We start from the raw sequence: 19,474 nt of genomic DNA on the forward strand, positions 1-19,474 counted from the left end.
TTATTTATTATGTGTACAGCATTCCTTCCATGTGTGCCCGCATGCCAGAAGGGGGGGCGCCAGGTCTCATTACAGATGGTTGTAAGCCACCATGTGGTTGCTGGGAATTGAACTCAGGACCTCTGGAAGAGCAGTCAGTGCTCTTAACCTCCGAGCCATCTCTCCAGCCCCCTGGAACAGTCTTTTGAAGACACAGTTACTAGGGGGCAGCAGTTTGGAGGGCTGGGACAGGATTCTCCAGAAGACAGTTTAGGCTTTGAGTTAAAATCCCATATATATGGTATGGTTTCTCCCATAGCCAGGATCCACAAGTCTAGAATTAAGGGGTGGCAATGTTGAAATAACTAGGCTAGCTAAGGATAAAACAATTATATTTTATTTATTAGAAGGGGAAAACTCACGGAACAGGAAACAAGAAATCCAAGCACAGCAATGTCCCGGGGGTATGTTACCCCAGCAACTGTTCAGATACACTTACATGCATGCCCACTGCAGTCCTAGTCACAGTCATAAAGCCAGTGTAAACCTTCAGGACCTGAGTGGACAGTGGAATGCTCACAACGTGTAGCAGCTGGAGTACTAAGTTTGATACATGTAACACTGCAGGGGCCCCAAGAGCATTTGCTAACCCAGACCAACAATGGCTGACACAAAGTCTAGCTGCACATCTGTGACCTATTTGTAGGGACGAAGCCAAATGCATGAGTTGGGGTAAGCCTTGCTCATACGCCGTAAGAATGCACTTTATTGAATGGTAATCTTTAAAACGCTTGCTAATGCCGTGGTTGATCTAGGAGGCTCTTCTCTGTCAGGCCCTGAAGAAGGCAGCGAGAGTGGGCACTAGGACAGTGGGTGAGGGCCTTTTGAGCCAGAGGTGCCTGGGGATGAGGAACTAGAGAGCACTTCAGTATGTCTGCCTCAGAGAAGGTGACGTGGTTGGTCACACAGGGTCTGCACACAGGGACGGGCGGTGAACTGGGAAAGTGGGGGGAGACTGAACTAGAGGAACACAGCTGACACTGGAAGAGACGACAGAAATGCCAGAGCCACAGGACCTGCGTGAGGACTACAGGTCTGGGACTGCTGCAGGGCTGTCGGAAAAGATAGGACAGGGGAGCCTGCACCTCACGAGTCAGGAGGGCGAGAGCCCTCGGTTGCTGCCCACTGATCTTGCTGGTGTTCAGTACCGCTGCCAGGCTGGGCTGCACTGTCTGTCTGAGGAACCAGCCCTCCCAGACGTCACTGCTGGGACTGTGGATGCACAGGAGACTGTGGGTGGGCAGGCCTGGCTCAGCTCAGGCTGGAGTATGGAGGAGTGGAAGAGGAGGAATGTGGGTGCTAACTCTGGGGCTGTGCTGCTAATGAAGTCTGGCTCCCAGCTCTGTGGGTGGTGGTGCCAGACAGCCCCAGCACAGGAGGTTTCCTTCCTAGGTCACTTCTTCCTCTAGACATGGCGGCATAGCCCTCAGTCAGGATTCTTGCTCTGTGTAACACCTCACAGCCATAAATTATATTTCCTATATCAGCTCAAGAACGGGGCAGGGACACGTGTCTCTTTTCTAGCACATCGAACAGGGTACCCTGCTGTAGACGGCAGCCACGGCTGGATAGACCAAATGCTCATACCAGGACCAGAAGCAAGACATCAGACGGCCATAGTTCCATGATGTACGGACTGCTCAGAGCCCCTGACTCTGATGAGTGCGAGGCTGAAAGCTGACTCAAGGCCACATCTTGCCAATGTGCCCGCAGCTGAAAATTCCATTAGCACAGGCAAGGCCATGGGGTGGCAGTCCACCTTCTGTCTAGAAACATCCCTGGTCAAACATGAGGAAACCCCTCATTTTTGTGGGTGGGTGTGGCGGCCAGCGGGCAGGATCAGGCGTTTCTCTGCTCTGGAGGAAGGTACTTGAGACCCAGGAGTCTGAAAATGTCTTCCTCAGAAGTTGCATGAAAAAATGTCTTCTGCAAGGAACAAGAGGGTTAGTTGCTGGGGCCTATTCCATAACTGCATACAGCAGAGCTGGAGCCAGGCCAAGCTCCCATGCAGCAGAGCTGGAGCCAGGCCAAGCTACCATGCAGCAGAGCTGGAGCCAGGCTAAGCTTCCATGCAGCAGAGCTGGAGCTAGGCCAAGCTCCCATGCAGCAGAGCTGGAGCCAGGCCATGCTCCCATGCAGCAGAGCTGGAGCTAGGCCAAGCTCCCATGCAGCAGAGCTGGAGCCAGGCCATGCTCCCATGCAGCAGAGCTGGAGCCAGGCCAAGCTCCCATGCAGCAGAGCTGGAGCCAGGCCATGCTCCCATGCACGGCTGGGACCAGGCCATGTTAATGCACAGTGCAGTTGGGATCACGTCATACTACATGGCAGTGTACAGCATATTTGAGATTGCGAACCAGGATTCAGGTTATGGGAGCTGTTTTTAACCCTAGTTCCTGGCAACCTACCTGTTCAGGATCAAACAGCCCATGGCTGTTCAGCCACAGCCCCTTCTCTTGCCGACTGAAACGCCGCAGCTCCCGCTCAAAAAGCTGGGGAGAGATGGGGAGGACAATTGCCTTTAGCAGGGCTGGGCCACCCCAGGCCCAGACCCCCAAGGAACACATGACCTACCTGGGAGCCAGTCCAACCAAGAAGAGCGAAGGGGAACTGGCTGTTGGGGGTGACCACAAGATCTACCCTCACAGCTTTCCAGGTTGGACAGGGATGTAGGGGCCCCTCTAAAGCTGTGTGTGTGGGTTGGGGCAAGGACAAGATGCAGAAAGTCCTCTCAAAAGCGTCCATGTTGTAGTTCTGACGCAGGAGATGGGCAGAGTCTAAGTGGCTGCGATGGTGCTGGTGATACAGGACCAGTCCCTGCGAGAGGGGAGGCAAGTGTGGCCGGGTGCTACCATGGTTCTGGGAGGGTAGAAGGCTGGTCAGTGGTCACTCCTGTGCAGGGCACTGGAGGCCTCACCTGGCTCTGTAGGTGGCTTATCATTCTGGGTAGCAGCCCCACTTCCTGGCCTTCTTCAGGGTGAGTGATCAGGAAGTCTACATCATGACCTTGTAACTTCCCCCTGAAAGAGAAAGTTTGATTCTCTGGCCTCGGCACAAAGTAATGTCCCTTACAGTAAGTGGAAAGGCCACCTCGGCATTCACAACTCCAGTCCCTATCTTAGGGAGGAGCCTGGTGCATACTCAGAAGGTACGGTGGGCCCCCTTACCTCCGGAAACCACCAGTCAGCGTGACAGTGGCTCCAGGCAGAGTCTGACTCACGGCCGCCTCCACCAACTGCTGCAGAGCCTCGGCATCGGCTCGCCCAACTGGGGTGCTCAGGTCCTGGTAGTACTGGAGCCCTGTGGGCAGCACAGCCTGTCTTTCTCATGGAGCCCACCCTCAGGACACACCAGCCACCACAACCCCGTGGCTGTGGGAAAGGCAGAGGGTAAGGTGGGGGCCAGAGCAGAGTGAGATCATATAGATGATCCACTTCTCCTTTTAAACTTAAATTCTTCTTTGGGATAACTGTAGATTCACATGCAATTGAAGTAAACAAGATCCCTTGTGCCCTGCACCCAACTCCCCTACAAACATAGTACCTTGTAAAACTCTAGTGAATTTGAGACCAGTATGGTCTATCTATACAGTTTCAGGCCAGCCAAGGCTATGTACGGAGAGCTGGGGCAGAGAGTTTAGCATGCACCGTATAGGGCTCACTCCCCACACAACAACAAAACAAACAAAAACATCTTTCACAGAACCACATGTGACAAAGAAGCTGACACAGGCAAGATGCAGCGGCACTTTTTGTTTTGTTTTGTTTTTAGAGACAGGGTTTCTCTGTGTTAACAGTCCTGGCTGCCCTGGAACTTGCTTCGTAGATCAGGTTGCCCTTGAACTCACTGAGATCCATGGCATTGAACACCTGCCTCTGCCTCCCAAATGCTGGGATTAAAGGCTTGTGTCACCACTGCCCGGCTATAGCCTGCACTTTTAAGGTTTCTGATTCCCCATTAGTCAAAGGCAACCAAAAGGCAGTGAAAAGAGGTGGCGACGATGGGTCTGCTACCAGCCACCTCTCCTTAGGCCCAGCGTGTCTCCCTGCCTGTCAAAGGGGCATCTCTGTGCCCTCCGTGCTCAGTTAAGGAGGTTTAAGCATGAGGAATGGCAATGCTTAGCATCATCCAGCAAGCCCTTAGTAAATGCTGCCGGCCATCCTGTCTACCCTGCTCTAGGAGGTGAAGTAAGCAGCACCCAGGGAGACCACTGGCAGGCCATGGCACCCTTCAGCAGTCTCCAGCCAAGACCACCAGAGCGATCAGGCAGGCTACACAGACCAAACGCCTGCTCATCACCTGCTGGCTTCCAGAGGCACTTGGGAAATTCATGCTATTGTATCTCTGCTTCCCAGAGAAGGTAACCGAGACTTAGAGGTTAGCCTTGAAGCCATGGTTACATACCTACTAAATAGAGGAAAGAACTCAGATCAGGCATAGCAAACCCAAGGTTTATGTTATTTCCACTCGTGGTGGCACCTATACCACAAAACCACACACCCAGACACCACATTGGACAGGCAGGCCCAGACCAAGGCTGTCCCCAACACAACTGAAATCAAACAGGAGGAAACATGAGGCCCAGATGCCATGGCAATGCCATGACAACACTCAAGGAGAAAGGGCCATGGTAGACACGGACTATAGGGAGAAAACCATAGGAAACCCGGCTAATCACTCCCGGATCCCTCTGCACCAGCTGCTCCGGCACTCGGGTAGTCAGCACATTCCACAGCAGAGCCAGGGGCTTCACTGTGCAGAGCTCCTGGGTCCAGGCGGCTCTGGGAAGTTCACCTGCTTTCTGCTGTTTGGTCAGTTTCTGGGACTGCTCTCTGAGCTCATCCAGGGTTCGGAGTCCTTCCTGGTACCACCGGTTGGCAGTCTTCACACCAACCCCAAAGACTTGGGTGAAGAGCTATGTGGAAGAAGAGATGGATAAGTCAAGACAAAGTCTACAGAAGATGTCCCTGAGAGTGTTGCCTTCATGCCTAGTGACACAGGATGAGGACCAAATCCATGAATCTGGTCTACCCAGACCACTCTCACAGGGGACTAAACCCACATACCCTAAGAGTAGCCCTATTAAGGATAACATATTTCAGCCGCCCAAGCACCAGAAAACTTCAAGGAGCTCTCTCTTCAGCCCTTGTGAGGTCTGTCCCCTTAATGCATAGGCACGGCCTGAGCTTACAACAGACCAAAAGAGTTATCCTGTATACAGGCTCGCCGGGTGCTTAGTTCACTAGGAAAAGGCCTCCACTTACTGCGGCTGGGACTTACTGTGTGTTCTCTTCAACAGCAACACCAAAGGAAGAGTGAACCAAGAGGGTGGTTTTAACAGAGCACTGGAGGCCTGACTAGCATCTACCACAGAAAGTGTGGAGAACCTGATCTCAAACGTTCAAATGCCAAGTGGCCCATGGTGTCCTGGACTAAGCATGTTGCCTGCCTTGGGCCAGTCATGAAGACTCTCCCCAGGAATTTTGGAATGAGACTAAGGACAGCCCACACCACAGTAGAGGTTGCATACATGATCCAAACCCTTCTGCGGCTATGTATCACAGCTGTGGAGACTACCAAATACGTGTCCGGAGGATGGAGGTCACGTATGGCCATGCATGCCTGTCATCCCGGCTCTCAGGAGACAGATACAGGAAGATCTTGAATTACAGAGCGGCTTTGAACTATAAACAAGAGCCTGATTACAAACAAACAAAACAGCTGTCTTGTAGAAGAACAGTCTCAGCGCTGCCCTTCCTGGGCTTTTCTCAGTCCTCTTTTCCCTAACTCTGTCAACTCACAGTGTAAGACAGACCACTGTCATCGCAAATCTGGTACTAGCTGGGCGGTGGAGGCACATGCCTTTAATCCCAGCGCTCAAGAGGCAGATGGATCTTTTTTTTTTTTTTCCAGAGATAAACAAATCAGTACTATTTATTTGAATGTCTGTGCCATGGTAGGTACAAACTATATTCTCTGCTCTGTGGGATCAAAACCAAGCCAGAATAAAAATGAACAAACAACCCCCCACCCCAATCCCAAGAAAGCAGCAAGAAGGAACGCAGGAAGTCTTACAGAGCATACCGATTCCAAGGGCACAGTATGGCACTCCTGACTCGGATGTGCACTCAACTCTGCTACTAACCTCTGGTTCCATCTGGTATTTATGACCAGACAGGGACCCAGAAACAGTCAAGCTACCAAGTACTCTCGACAGATGGATCTTTAAGTTCAAGTCTACCCTGGTGTATAGAGCAAGGACAGCCAGGGTTACACACACAAAAAAAAAACTCTGTCTCAAGAATACAAAAACAAAAAAGATCAAGTGCTACTCTTGCAGAGGGCCTGAGTTCAATTCCAGGAGTCTACAACTGCCTATATCTCCAGGGGATCTGTCACCTCTGACAACTTCACTCACCCATACTAAAGTGAACGTGTGCACACACACACGCACATCTACACGTGCAAGTATATATGTAATTTCAATAATAGATCTACAAAAATAATCTGACATAGTTTGAATATGGGAGTGCATTCTGGTATCTCAGCATCTGGGAGATGAGGGCAAGAGGAGAGTGGGCTCGGCTACAAAGTGTGATCCTTCCCAGCTTGGGCTGTGTGAGCAAGAGGCAGGCCGCCAACACCAAACAAACCAGCTCCGGGTACTGTGGTACTTGCTTGTAAGTCTACCACTTAGGAGACTGAGGCCAGCCTGCATTACAAAGCAAAATTGTCTCAAGATAGATAGATAGATCGACAGACAGACAGACAGATAGAGAGATGATAAACAGATGATAGATAGATGATAGACAGACAGACAGACAGGAAGACATAGGCTGGTGAAACTCAGCAGGTAAGGCATTTGCTGCCAAAGCTGAAGTTTTGGTTCCATCCCTAGACCCTACCTAGTAGAAAAGAACCAACCCTTGCAAGCTGTCCTCTAACCCCCATGTGTACCATGGTGTGTGCCTTTCCCCAAATAAATAAATAAACAAAATTTAAAAAAAAATAAATCTGCTGATAGGTGGTGTCATACAACTTTAATCCCAGCACTCAGAGGCAGGTGGATCTCTGTGAGTTCAAGGCCAGCCTGGCATACAGAGCAAACTCCATAACAGCCAAGGCCTCACAGTAAAACCCTGTATTGAAAAAAAAAAATCCCAAAACAACAACAACAACAAAAAAAAACCCAGTAAAATACTGAGATAACAACTACGTTATTTATTTTTATGAGTGGGAGGTCCTGATGCATATAATCTCAGCACTTGGGAAGCAGAGGCAGGAGGTTTGCTTTGAGTTTGGGGCCAGCCTCAGTTTCAATATGAGAGTCTCAAGCCCCCACCCTGGAAAAAAATTCTAATTACTACTATAATTTTCTGCTAGTATGGATATTTTCTCAGACTTTGGGGTGCCCAGGAGGCAGAATATAGAAGAGATACCTGACATCTTCCAATGCATCTCTCTCTCTCTCTCGCCTAGAAAAACCTCACGGGGGCTGGGGAGGACTCTTTTCCAAGTCCTCCCTGTCACTGATAGTATTCTGTGCAGTGTTCCACGACACCGTGAGCCTCACCCTCCCAGGAGGCCACAAATCTCAGGCCACTGCTCTGATAATCTCCAGCTACAAAGGGGGAGGCAGAAGGTGTCAGAGCAGACAAAAGTAAAGCACCCAGGTGACCTCCGTATCAGGTGAGCAATGAGCAGACAGGTGCAGGTGTCCCATGGAGACAGGCAAACCCACAACACCAAGAACAACACGGTGACTGCGGAGATGGGGCACTGCAAGGTGGCAGCCCCCTCCCTACTGCACACATTTTGCTCAGTGTGGTCTCTAACACACACAAGACTATTCCATTAAAAAAACCAGATGGTGCTGAGTGATGTAGAAAATTCCCTGTGTTCAAAACAGCCTCTACCTGCTCTCCAGGTGGCACCTATCAGGTGTCAGTCTAGCTGCTATGTCTTAGTGACCTACTATGACCCCAAGGCTGGGTAAAAAGGCCTTTGATGGATGCTGGCTCACACGGTGGATTGTGCTGTGTGCACCCCTGCCAAGGTCCTAGCTGTCCCCTCCCCGAACACACACCTTCATGGTCTGGTGCCTTTCTGAGCAGCGGACTTGCTCCACCTCCTCACAAGTTCCATGTTCTAGCAGCTCCTGGGACAGGAGACAAAACAAAGCGCTCAGCCTGAAGATCCGGCAGTTCCTCCCATACCCTGAAGAAAGGGGAGGGCTCTATGGTGTCAGGGACACCACAGTAGAACTTGGAAATGGAAACTGAACCCCAGGAGGTAACCAAAGCTGCAGGGCACAGCTGGGATGGCAGGGGCTCCAGCCACAAAGGTCTCCAGGGCTGGAGTTATTACAGTCAATGGAATCTGTGGTATGGCTCCTTCCTCATATGAGTTCCAGGGTATACCAATATTTACCTTTAGAAATATGTATGACTTCATCTAAAAGTGGCTTTTGCTACTGCGGGTTCTTGAAAGAAAAGTATCCAAAAGGCTTGTCCAATGTTGGGTCCTCAAAAAACATTTCAGAGTTCTCTCTTACAATACCCCAGACACCCTGAGCCTGCTAACAATGACGCCAATGCCAGCCGCAACCTCCACTGAGTCTACTCATCTACCCGGAGGTAGGGGAACAACTCCCATACCAGGATCTGTGAAGACAGTTTACTGTGGCCGCAAGGCAGTGTCTGTGTGCATGCTGCTATTTCCAGACTGGGCTATGAACCACCTGTTCACAGTATCCTGCTGTTCCACCAGGCCCAGGACTCCCCACTCCACACACTCACCCACTCAGTATGACAAGCACCTACCTGGATTACTCTAGAGGAATGTCCTCCAAGGTGGGGCAGCCCCTGCAGCTGGCTCATGGATGTGACAGGCCAGGGAAGGGACTTGAGTACCGAGGCTGCTCTGCAGAAGGAGAGGAGACGGCCCTCATTGCCTTCAAAACCTGCTGCCTCTGCCAGCGTCTCCAGAGCCTCCTGCGGGGGGGGGGGGGGGCTTGGTTAAGGTACAAGGTGGGCATGGGACTTTGCCTCAGCCTTTTAGCTACCAACCAGCTCTACCCATACCACCCACTTTCTGAGGCGGGGATCGGCTCATAGATGGGGCTTACTGAGAGGATAGTATTGTGGTGTGTAAGAGGCGTGGGACGTTGACAGGCATAAGTTGGCATCATCACTGAGCCTGGGGGCTCCTTCTTGGGTTCCGCTATCTGCAAAAGGGTAAGGCACAGGTCATCGTGAAGCTGCAGGACTGGCATGGACTCTATCCCTCAGCTCTGTATATGTGAGCTGAGGACTGAGGTCTCAGAAGCAAGGGAGCTTGTCTCCTGTCTCCTAGCAGCCTGGCTCTAGAGCATCCCAAAGATAGGTTCCTGCCAGCTCGGTTCATCCCAAGTACTAAGGAAGACACACTTCAATACACTGGAAGTAGGTATGTCCCAACTGGTCAGAATAGTCACTCCCCACCTCCTCCTGAGGTCAGAGGCACTGCTACTGTGTCATCTGTCCCAGCTGAGCCAGTCCCTCACTAGCTCACCTCCAGGCGGTGCCGGACCTCCTCAGGGACAGGCTGCCCAGCTGCCATGCTCTCTGTAAACCAGCTGATGTCCAGCAGAACTGGCTGGGGGCCGCCTGGGTGATGAGCAGCCATATTCTTCTGCCAGCAGGTGGCCTCCTTGGCTGAGGTCTGCTCCATCACCACATGCGTCACCTCTGAGCTGGGGGAAGAGCAGAATGAAACCTAGGGCCCCTGCAGTTCTGCCCGCCCTTATCCTAAGCCTTGGCTCTTGCACAGTGACTGCCCTGCATTCTTCAAACACCCTTTCCTCTGGAAAGCCTTCCCAGCCCTCCTTGATGAACGACCACATCTTCACTCTCCCACAGGGTTCTTAGCACAGCCACACTCACAAGCCAGTTTGACTTGTTAACTTGTCTGCCACCCTCTGCCGCAGGGAAAGGCCTGCTGTAGGGACCAGGGCCAGGTGGTTCTGATCTCAGTGCTGACTGTTTGGAGACTTACTGTGGAGGACAGGCTGGCCTGAACTCCAGCACTCCTGCACCAGGATCACAGGCAGGCATCCTGCTCTGCTAAGATTTAAATACAGACACAAGAGTCTTGCTCTATTTGTTCAAACCCCAGTAGGCAAATTCTTGCTGCAGGGAAAGTGCCGTCTCTCTGAATTTCCTTTACATTGGAGATCTTGTCAGGCTGTTGTAAAAATGTAGAACTGTGTGCAACCCAAGCTGTTTTCTCCACTCTTTACTGGCGCCTTTAGTAATGTTTCGTTATTGGGAGGGGGGTGCAAACAAGTTAGCCAGCCAGAGGGGCACAGGTTCCAAGTTTCTTTATTAGTCTCAATCGCACAGTTACACCATTGCCCTGGGCATGTTCTCTACTGGAGCTGGTTGGTGACTTCCGCAAACTCAGGACGTAATGGGAGGGCGAGCAGCTAGCAAATAGGCTAACTACTTTTCCTTGTAAGTCTTAAGAAGCCTCTGACATGAGATGGCACCCTTTCAAACCGAGGAACTCCCGAGCTGGAGGAAGGTACCGCAACCGCGAAGTGCCAGGGCTGGCTTAGAACCCAAAGCCGCAGGTGAATCATCTCCCGCCCTGGGCCACGGTGGGTCCATACACGGGGTGGAGGGGTAGGGGGACCGGCTTATATAGCAGCCTCCCTTCGAGGCTGGCATCCCACCAACACCGGGCCCTCGCGGGAGCCGCACACCTGTAGGCATCTAGGATGCGGAAGCCTTTGGACCGCGCCAGGCGCGTGAGGAAGGCCCGGCGACTGCGGCCCATGCGCGGCTCGGCCAGGTAGATGGCCACACCCGGGAAGCGCGCCGGCGGCGGCGCGGAGGAAGCTACAGCGCGGTGTGGGGACTCGGTCCGCACTCGCCGCCGCTTGGGAAGCATCTGCACACGGAACTCAGGAGGCACGGAAGGCGGCAGAACCGAGGAAACCGCGGTCGGGAGAGAAGGCGGAAGGACAGCGAGGAAGCTTGCGAGGAGAGGAAGTAGTGCCTGCTCCGCGGCGGGAGGTGGAGGACTCTATGCAAATGAGGCGCGCTCTGAAATGGCTTGGGCTCCACCCCTGAGGCCCCGCCTCTATGCAAATAACGCCCGAGGACTCGCCGGATGTTTGACTTGCTCTCTGGGACAGCCCCATTGGCTTCGCAGACCTTAGAGGAGAGGGCCTGGGCTTGTGGGCGGGGCTTTAGCCTTCGAGTGGGCGGGCCTTGTTTTCTCTGGGGGCGGGGTCTTCACCTTTCCTTTTTTCTTACAACGCCCCCCCACACCCCCAAGGGCGGTGCCTCGGTTTAGCCGGCACCGGCTGCCTCTGCTGGTGACGCGGCGCCTGCTTTGCAGCCACTGTGTGTGCGGAGGAGTGCAGTTTCGTAGTCTGCGAGCTGGTGGAGTGTGAAGTTTTCCAATCTAACGGCACAGGGACAGCTGGCCGTCCACTTGGAAAAATAGAAATTGGCCCCCTCCGTCATTGCTTAACATCAAGTAAATCCAGATGGAGCAAACATTTAAATCCGAAAAGAAACCAAAACTAAAAGGGCAGAAACTCGAGTTTTTTATTTAAAAATTATTTATTAGACTTATTTATCTTTATTTTATGTGTGTACGTGTTTTGCTTGCATGTGTGGCTGTTCAACGCGTGCATGCCTGGTGCCTACTGAGTGAGAAGAATGTCAGATCCCTAGAACTGGAGTTAAGGGTAGTTGTGAGCTGCTGCCCCTTTGAATGCTGGGAACCTAACTCAGGTCATCTGCAAGAGTAACTGCCAAGTCATTTCTCTGGTCCCTAAACTTTTTTTTTTTTTTTAAAGATGTATGTGCTTGGGTTGGAGAGATGACTCAGAGGTTAAGTCTGCTCTTCCAGAGGTTCTGAGTTCAATTCCCAGCAATCACATGGTGGCTCACAACCATCTGTAATGAGATCTGGTGCCCTCTTCTGGCCTGCGGCCATACACATAGACAGAATATTGTGTACATAATAAGTAAATATTTTTTTAAAAAAAGATTTATGTGCTTGATTGTTTTGCCTGAATGTGCGTATGTGCACCACATGTATGCCTGCAAAGAACCACCTTCCTTTCCTTTACATCCCCTCACCATTAGGTTTTTCAGATATTTCCCAACGTACACGTTTTATCATGGGGTAGACTATATAGACATTCTGAGACGATAGCATGGAAATTCCAATGCTAACTAATAGAATCAAAGAGAGGATATAAACTAGGCCTAAAAGCCATCTTATAGTAAAAAATAAACTAGGTTCTGTTTATGATTAAAGTTCTGTTTCTCAAGGATTGGGCTATGCCCCACCTTAACCACATAGTTCTGTACTGCCTGTTCCGGGAATGGAAATCCGGTCTTTGTTTCGGGAAGTTGTTTACAGCCATCTTACAACCCTACCTTTGTTTCAAAAGGTTTTAGGATGACCTGTTGTGATGACCTTGTTTGGACCACCTCCTGTGTTCTGCTCCTACAACCCCACCTATTTTGCCTGTCAAATCCTCCATTTGTAAATCCTCTACCCTGAGCTATAAAAGCCTTGTCTCGGGCTGGAGAGAGGGCTTGGTGGTTCAGAGCGCTGGCTGCTCTTCCAGAGGTCCTGAGTTCAATTCCCAGCACCCACATGGTGGCTCACAACCATCTGTAATAAGATCTGGTGCCCTCTTCTGGAATGTGGTCATACATGGAGGCAGAATGTTGTATACATAATAAATAAGTCTTTAAAAAATAAAATAAATAAAAGCCTTGTCTTCCTCACATCCAGTGCTGACCTCTGGAACCCCACCTTAGAGGGAGGCAGCCCGTGTTCACAAAATAAAACAACGTGCTTTAATTAGTTGGTTGCTCTAATTAATTTGGCCATGATGATTTGGGTTGTGGTCTTTCTCCTCCCATCTTTGGATTAACACCTGGTGCCGGTGGAAATTTGAAGAGAGTGCCGGATCTCCCTGACCTGGAGTTAGGAAGGCCGGGAACTGAACCCAGGCCCTCTGCAAGACCAGCAAGGGCTCTTAACCACTGAGCCATCTCTCCAGCCCCACGGGAATATTTGTGTGAGCTAAATAGCACAATCAACGTCATAATACTGGAGGGAAAGATGGCAAGAGGAGCCAAATATAGGTTTAAAACTTGGCCTGGCAAGGCGGCATGCCTCTGGACTGTCAGCGCTCCAAGCTGAGAACACAGGGTCTCCAGTTTAATGATAGTTTGGACTAGCTGTGACTCGTGAGTACTAAGAACGCAGGGTCTCCAGTTTGAGGATAGTTTGGACTAGCTGTGACTCGTGAGTACTGAATGTGCTATAGGTATCCTCCCGGGACAGGTGGAGAGGGAAGAGGTTGCTCCTGGAATGCCGAGGGACCTGTTTGAGGCTCTCTGGGAACTGGAAGTAGATTTTGCAGCAGGGCTAGCAGTAGGATGTGTACTCGTGGGGTAGGTCCAGGGCCCAGTGCGACTGACATGTGCTTGACTGGAGTTGCCTTTCTTGGGGAGGAGTCTTGGACTCCACAGAATGGAGACTTCAGATTCATATATGGGGTGGGGGAGATGGCTCAGAGCTTAAGAGCACTGGCTGTTCTTCCAGAGGTCCTGAGTTAGATTCCCAGCAACCACATGGTGGCTCACAACCATCTGTAATGAGATCTGATGCCCTCTTCTGGATGAAGTCATATGTACAGCCAGAGCCCTCCTCCCTAAAAATAAATAAATAAATAAAATTTGAAAAAAGATTCATATATGAATACTGTCTTTGGGTTTTATATCTCAGTTGACTTAGTCACCCCCACAGTTCTACTGGGGTAGTCTCTGTAGGAAGGTGGCGCAGAGCGAGTCTGAGAAGGGGAAGGCCTATCACAGGGACGGTAGTAAGGCATGTCACTTCCTCTGATACATCCAATACTAGGTGTCCTGAAGATAAAAGGGTTGTGTGGTACAATAGCCTTGAGGAGTTCAGAGAGCGTTAATGCTAAGGAGAAAGAACCATGCTGTGTACGTTTCCACTGCCTACATATATACCCTGGAAACACGGGCCCACAGAATGTCTGTGCTTGAGAGCAGTGGCTCTCAGGAGGCAGGCCCAGGCTGAGGGCCAGGATCTGACACAGGTGTGGGAAGTCTCTGACCTTTGCTTTCCCGAACCCCCAAGCCGCTCTTGTGCCTCTCTGGAAGCAGTGACATCTCACTGGTTTTGGTGGTCTGTTCCAGTGAAGTTAGTTCTGGGGTTCCCATCTAAATCTCAAGCCTCTTATTCCCCTCTCTGAGATCCCCACAAAGTTAGAGAGCCTGCACAGACTACCTCATGCCCAGTCTCTTTCAACTGCCCTTCCCCCGTTCTCTCCAGCCTGGCTATTCCTGCCCATCTCAAAGTCATGTTTGGATTACTTTTGCCCAGACGTCTGAACTTGTGTTTTTCCAAGATGCTCTGAACTCTAGCTCCAGAAGACCTTGGCGGTCTGCGTGGGGTGTGGGGGGTGGGGAGGAATGGGGACAGACAACTACTCAGTCCTCACAGCCTTTCCTAAGCTGCCCAATCCTCGCCACACCTCCGCTCCTCACCTCCACCCCACCAGCACCTGTCTTTGGGTTCACTTTGGTATCATTTACACCTGAGGGGCTTGGAGTCAGCTCTGCCTCTCCCATCTCGATCTCTTTCCTCTAGAGGCCACTTGCCAGCAGCTCTTGGGAAGCCTGTGGTAAAACTCTTAATGCTGCTGGACCGAGATCCTGGGGACTTTTGGCCCTTCAAAGACACTGGCTGGGACCTTCAAGCACTTTGACATGTTGTTATCATTAATCTCTGGTGTGCCTGTCCCATGACTGCTATAACAAATTGTCACAAGTTGGGCAGCTTGAACCAACAGAAACACATTCTCTCTTAATTCTCAAGGCCAGAAGTAAAAAGAAAAAAAAAAAAAAACCCTCTGGGTCTCAGCAGGGCCACATTCCCAAAGTTTGCATCTGCCTCTTCCTGTCAGTGACTGCACCTCTCTAGTCTCTGCTGTCGCCTTCGGTGACTGTCTTTCCCTGGGCTCTTCTGACTGTGTGCTCTCTTTCCTTAGAATGACCCTGGTCAAGAAATATCACTCTAATTCAGGAGGACATCATCTCAAAGTTCTTATCCTGATTATATCAGCAAAGGACTCTTATTCCAAAAAAGGTCTGGAAGGACATGGATATATGTGGTGGGAGAATGGGAAGGGGCATGTTAGTCTCCAATCAGCTATCCAGGTCTAGCTTATAGATGTGTGTGCGGGGTGGGGGATGTTTCTCTTCAATCTGCTACCTGGGTCTAGCTTTCCCACCTTCTCTGACCTTTGTGGACCCGTCAGAACCTCAATATTTGTGTAATTTTATTTTTTGAGACAGGTCTCACTGTGTAGCCCAGACTGGCCTCAGCCTTCCAGTACCCCTACCTCAGCCTCCTCACTGCAGGGATTATGGGCGTGTCTTAGATTTGGATTTTTGGCAGTCGGTGTACTAGTGCTGGGGCTTGCCAGGGCCTAGCTGATTATGTAACAAAATAGAGGCTTTATTTTTGAGAAACATTTGCTGCCTTTTAAGGAAAGTTTGTGTCTCCACTTCTGGACAGGCACCACCCACAAGAACCAGGTGGGCAGTTAGAGGCTCAGGATGGGACCCCATTGGAATACAGGGGGTGGGGAGAAGTCAAGAAGCACCAGGACCCCAGGATCCCCTTCTTCTTAGAGATTTGGCTAGAGGATCGTAGCAAAGGGATTACCCTTAAATTGAAGACTCTTGGGTTTATTTGTCTAACCAACCCAGGCATAACTGGCAATAAGGGAATGCCTTGGGGGCCCAGAAAGAGAGAAAGACAAGGGGTGCTTGCAGACCCCAGCTCCACTGCAAATCAAAAATCCAAAGATGGCCAGATGTGGTGACAAATGTCTTTAATCCTAATACTCAGGGGGCAGAGGCAGGCGGATCTCTGTGAGTTTGAGGACAACTTGGTCTATAGAGAGTTCCGGTCTAGCCAAGGCCATACAGAGAAACTCTGCCTCAAACAGACAAAAATCCAGAGATGATTTCATTCACACTGCTGCAGGAGCTGACACTATTACATTTTTTAGTTATTTTCTCATTTACTGTGATTACTACTGAAATAAAACACAGATACTGGGGAGGGAGGTCCCTGGTTTATGGACACCAAGTTAGAAAACCTTGCCAGCTTTCCTGGTTTCTGACCCACGGTGTGAATTGGTGGAAAGTCCTGACAGGCTGGACAAGGAGGCAACAAGCTACCCTGATAGCATCAAGCCAAGGTCAAGGGAAAAGGGGGAGAGAGCAGCCAGGAAGGTATGTGGAAAGACCCCAGAATCCTCATCAGGGGCAGAACCTGCCCCAGAAGCTGAGTGGCTGGCTGAGAGATAGCATTGGAAGTAACATTTTTGTTTTATTGATTTTTATTGAGCTCTACATTTTTCTCTGCTCCCCTCCCTGCCTCTCCCCGCCCCTCAATCCTCTCCCATGGTCCCCATGCTCCCCGTTTACTCAGGAGATCTTGTCTTTTTCTACTTCCTGTGTAGATTAGATCCATGTATGTCTCTCTTAGGGTCCTCATTGTTGTCTAGGTTGTCTGGGATTGTGGTTTGTAGGCTGGTTTTCTTTGCTTTATGTCTAAAAGCCACTTATGAGTGAGTACATATGATAATTGTCTTTTTGGGGCTGGGTTACCTCACTCAAAATAATGTTTTCTAGCTCCATCCATTTGCCTGCAAATTTCAAGATGTCATTATTTTTCTCTGCTGTGTAGTACTCCATTGTGTAAATGTACCACATTTTCCTTATCCAGTCTTTGGTCGAGGGGCATTTAGGTTGTTTCCAGGTTCAGGCTATGACAAACAATGCTGCTATAAACATAGTTGAACACATATCCTTGTAGTACAATCGAGCGTCCTTTGGATATATACCCAAAAGTAGTATTGCTGGGTCTTGAGGATGGTTGTTTCCTAATTTTCTGAGAAATCACCATGCAAATATCCATACTATTTTGTTTTGTTTTGTTTTGATTTTTTGAGACAGGGTTTCTCTGTATAGTTTTGGAACCTGTCCTGGAACTAGCTCTTGTAGACCAGGCTGGCCTTGAAGTCACAGAGATCTGCCTGCCTCTGCCTCCCGAGTGCTGGGATTAAAGGCCTCTGCTACAACACCCAGATTTGTTTCATTTATACAGATTTTTTTTATGTGTATAAGTGTTCTATATGCCTGTATGTGTGTTCACCACATGCATGCAGTGCCTTCAGAGGCCCAAAGAGGATGCTGGATTTCCCAGAACTGTAGTTACAGTCACCTACGCCATGTGGTGTTAGGAACTGAACCTGGGTTCTCTGCAAGAGCAGTAAGTGCTCTTAACCACTGAGCCACCTCTCTGGCCCTTGCTGTTGTTGTTTTGACAAGGTCTTGCTGTGTGGCTCAGGGCTGGAGCTCTCACTTCTCTTTCCTTTGCTTCCAGGGTGCTAGAAGGGAAGGTACAAACCACTAGACCTGCTTTCGCTGTCAATTTTCTGGGGTTAAGCTAGCTGTGCGGGAGCCGGGCAGGACGAAAAGCAGGCCCGCCCTCCTCACTACGTAGAACCACCCTTCCAACCATTCATTCAACAAACACACAGCCTGCCGTGTAAGCACATGGAATATAGTGTATGTGACATACAGAAGCCACTGCCCACATGGTACAAGACAGGGAGAATCTACATTGGACCACCAGGATAGTCAATGACAGTGAAGGTGGCCCCAGGAATTTATCCCACCTACTGGTTTTCTGTGATGATGTTGACGTCCCTTCCCCCTAGAAAGTAGAGTCTTGTTCTTTTTTTGCTGTAGGTGCTCTCCTTCAACCACGCGGGGCCCAGGTATCTAATTCAGGTTGTCAGGCTTGGTGGAAAGTGCCTTTCCTAGCTGAGTCAACTCACTGGCCCCTTTTGACTATAAGCTGGTCCTGAAACTTGCTTTGGCCAACAGAATGCAGCTGAAGTAATTCTGTAGCGCCGTGTGCTTACACTTACAAGGTCTTACAACTGCCGTGTCAAAGGCTGGTCCATTTGTAGATAACCAGAAGCCATATACACCAGAGCCACAGCTCCCAACACAGACCTAAACACCTGCTGACCACGAACAGAGCAGGAACTCACAAATAGAGTTTAAAATCAAAACCAGGGGAGGGGCTGGAGAAATGGCTCAGCTCTTAAGAGCACTGGCTACTCTTCCGAAGGACCTGGGTTCAATTCCAAGCACCAACATGGCAGCTTACAACTGTCTGTAACTCCAGTTCCAGGGGATCTGATACGCTCACACAGACACAAATACAGACAAAACACCAATGCACTAAAGGAAGAAAGAAAGAAAGAAAGAAAGGAAGGAAGGAAGGAAGGAAGGAAGGAAGGAAGGAAGGAAGAGCAGGGGAAACACATGCCCAGGGCCAGCAGACGAAGGTTGAGCAGTACTCATGTAGGCAAGCAGGCCTGTCCTTGGCAGGGAACTGGGAAGGTGAGGCTGCACTCTGCAGTTCAAGAAAGAATGGTCCCATGTGGTTGGAGCAGAGCAACAGGGAAGAAAGGCAACGAGGGGTCAGATCCTGTGGCCCTGTTAGTCACTCGAGTCCTCGGGTTTCACTTTGAAGGACAGCAGAGGTTTCAAGCAGAGGCTCAAAGTAGGACTTGACCCTTATCAGCTTTAACATAAAGGGATAACGGTAGGGGCGGGGAGACCCCTACCACAGGCAGTCTGTCCTGCCCCAGGTGAGCAATGTAGGCTCTGGCCACACTGTGATCTGAATGGATCCATTCTGACTGTGGGAGACAGAGGCAAGAATCTTCTCCAGCAGCAGAAAGGCTGGAATGTCTGTCACTGAGAGCAGAAGCTGTGTGTGGTGCATAAGTGACCTCCAGGGACAACAAGGAAAGAGGGTGAGGATTACCTTGCTAGACAAGCCAGAGCCATGGGCAGTGAGGTCTACGGCTGTAAATGAGGGTACTGCAGAGGAGGGGCGCAGGCACAGAAGGTACAAAAGGACTGAGTGCCGCTTCCCACTGAGACAAGAAGGGACAGGCAAAGGAGCTATCCAGAAGCAAGCATAAGGAGGAGGGTGGGACTAAGCGGGCTAGAGTTGCTGGACTACCAGAGAACTATGATGTAACCCATCCCTGAGGCTTTACCAAGTTCTCCCGGAGGCTGGGGTGTCAGGAGCCAGCTTCCTAACCAGAAGCTATCTCTGGGAGAGGGGCCTTCGTCTTCCATCCACTTGAAGGTGCCACTCTGCCCGTCACTTAAGTTAAACGACAGCTCAAGATCCAGTTTCCTCATTCAGGAAGCAAAACCCTGAGTGTCCTGCAGAAGCTGGACGCAAACTGTGAACCGACAGACAGGAGTTCCCCTTTCCACCTGGA

At 50.4% G+C, this 19,474-nt stretch overlaps 1 protein-coding gene across 5 annotated transcripts; it reads right to left on the reverse strand.

Annotated features, from left to right (window-relative positions):
- Positions 1-354: 354 nt before the first annotated feature.
- Positions 355-11,772, reverse strand: Polm (DNA polymerase mu). 5 transcript variants are annotated; one of them, XM_050141298.1, is made up of 11 exons: positions 10,781-11,552; positions 9,589-9,769; positions 9,164-9,262; positions 8,859-9,029; positions 8,123-8,194; positions 4,831-4,951; positions 3,204-3,336; positions 2,954-3,056; positions 2,611-2,853; positions 2,445-2,528; positions 355-1,965 (listed from the first exon to the last, which is right to left on the reverse strand). In XM_050141298.1, exons 1-11 carry the CDS (start codon positions 10,966-10,968, stop codon positions 1,879-1,881), a joined length of 1,482 nt encoding a protein of 493 aa, XP_049997255.1. In that variant the 5' UTR covers positions 10,969-11,552; the 3' UTR covers positions 355-1,878. The 5 variants fall into 5 exon arrangements, with proteins under 5 accessions (XP_049997255.1, XP_049997256.1, XP_049997257.1 ...); XM_050141299.1 differs by having other exon boundaries at positions 10,072-10,922; XM_050141300.1 differs by having other exon boundaries at positions 9,589-9,764; positions 10,781-10,910.
- Between the last annotated feature and the right edge of the window lie 7,702 nt (positions 11,773-19,474).

The sequence above is a fragment of the Alexandromys fortis genome, unplaced genomic scaffold (assembly GCF_014885135.2).
Source record: "Alexandromys fortis isolate MF-2015 unplaced genomic scaffold, M_Fortis_MF-2015_v1.1 scaffold_7, whole genome shotgun sequence".
NCBI lineage: Eukaryota > Metazoa > Chordata > Mammalia > Rodentia > Cricetidae > Alexandromys > Alexandromys fortis.

Bases quoted from the DNA above. Each gene is read 5' to 3' on its own strand.
- Polm (XM_050141298.1), bottom strand. From the start codon at position 10,968: ATGCTTCCCAAGCGGCGGCGAGTGCGGACCGAGTCCCCACACCGCGCT. The intron at 2,529-2,610 runs GTAGGTCATGTG...ATCTCTCCCCAG, and splicing joins TTGGTTGGACTGGCTCCCAG to CTTTTTGAGCGGGAGCTGCG. The intron at 1,966-2,444 runs GTAGGTTGCCAG...TGTTCCTTGCAG, and splicing joins GGCTGTTTGATCCTGAACAG to AAGACATTTTTTCATGCAAC.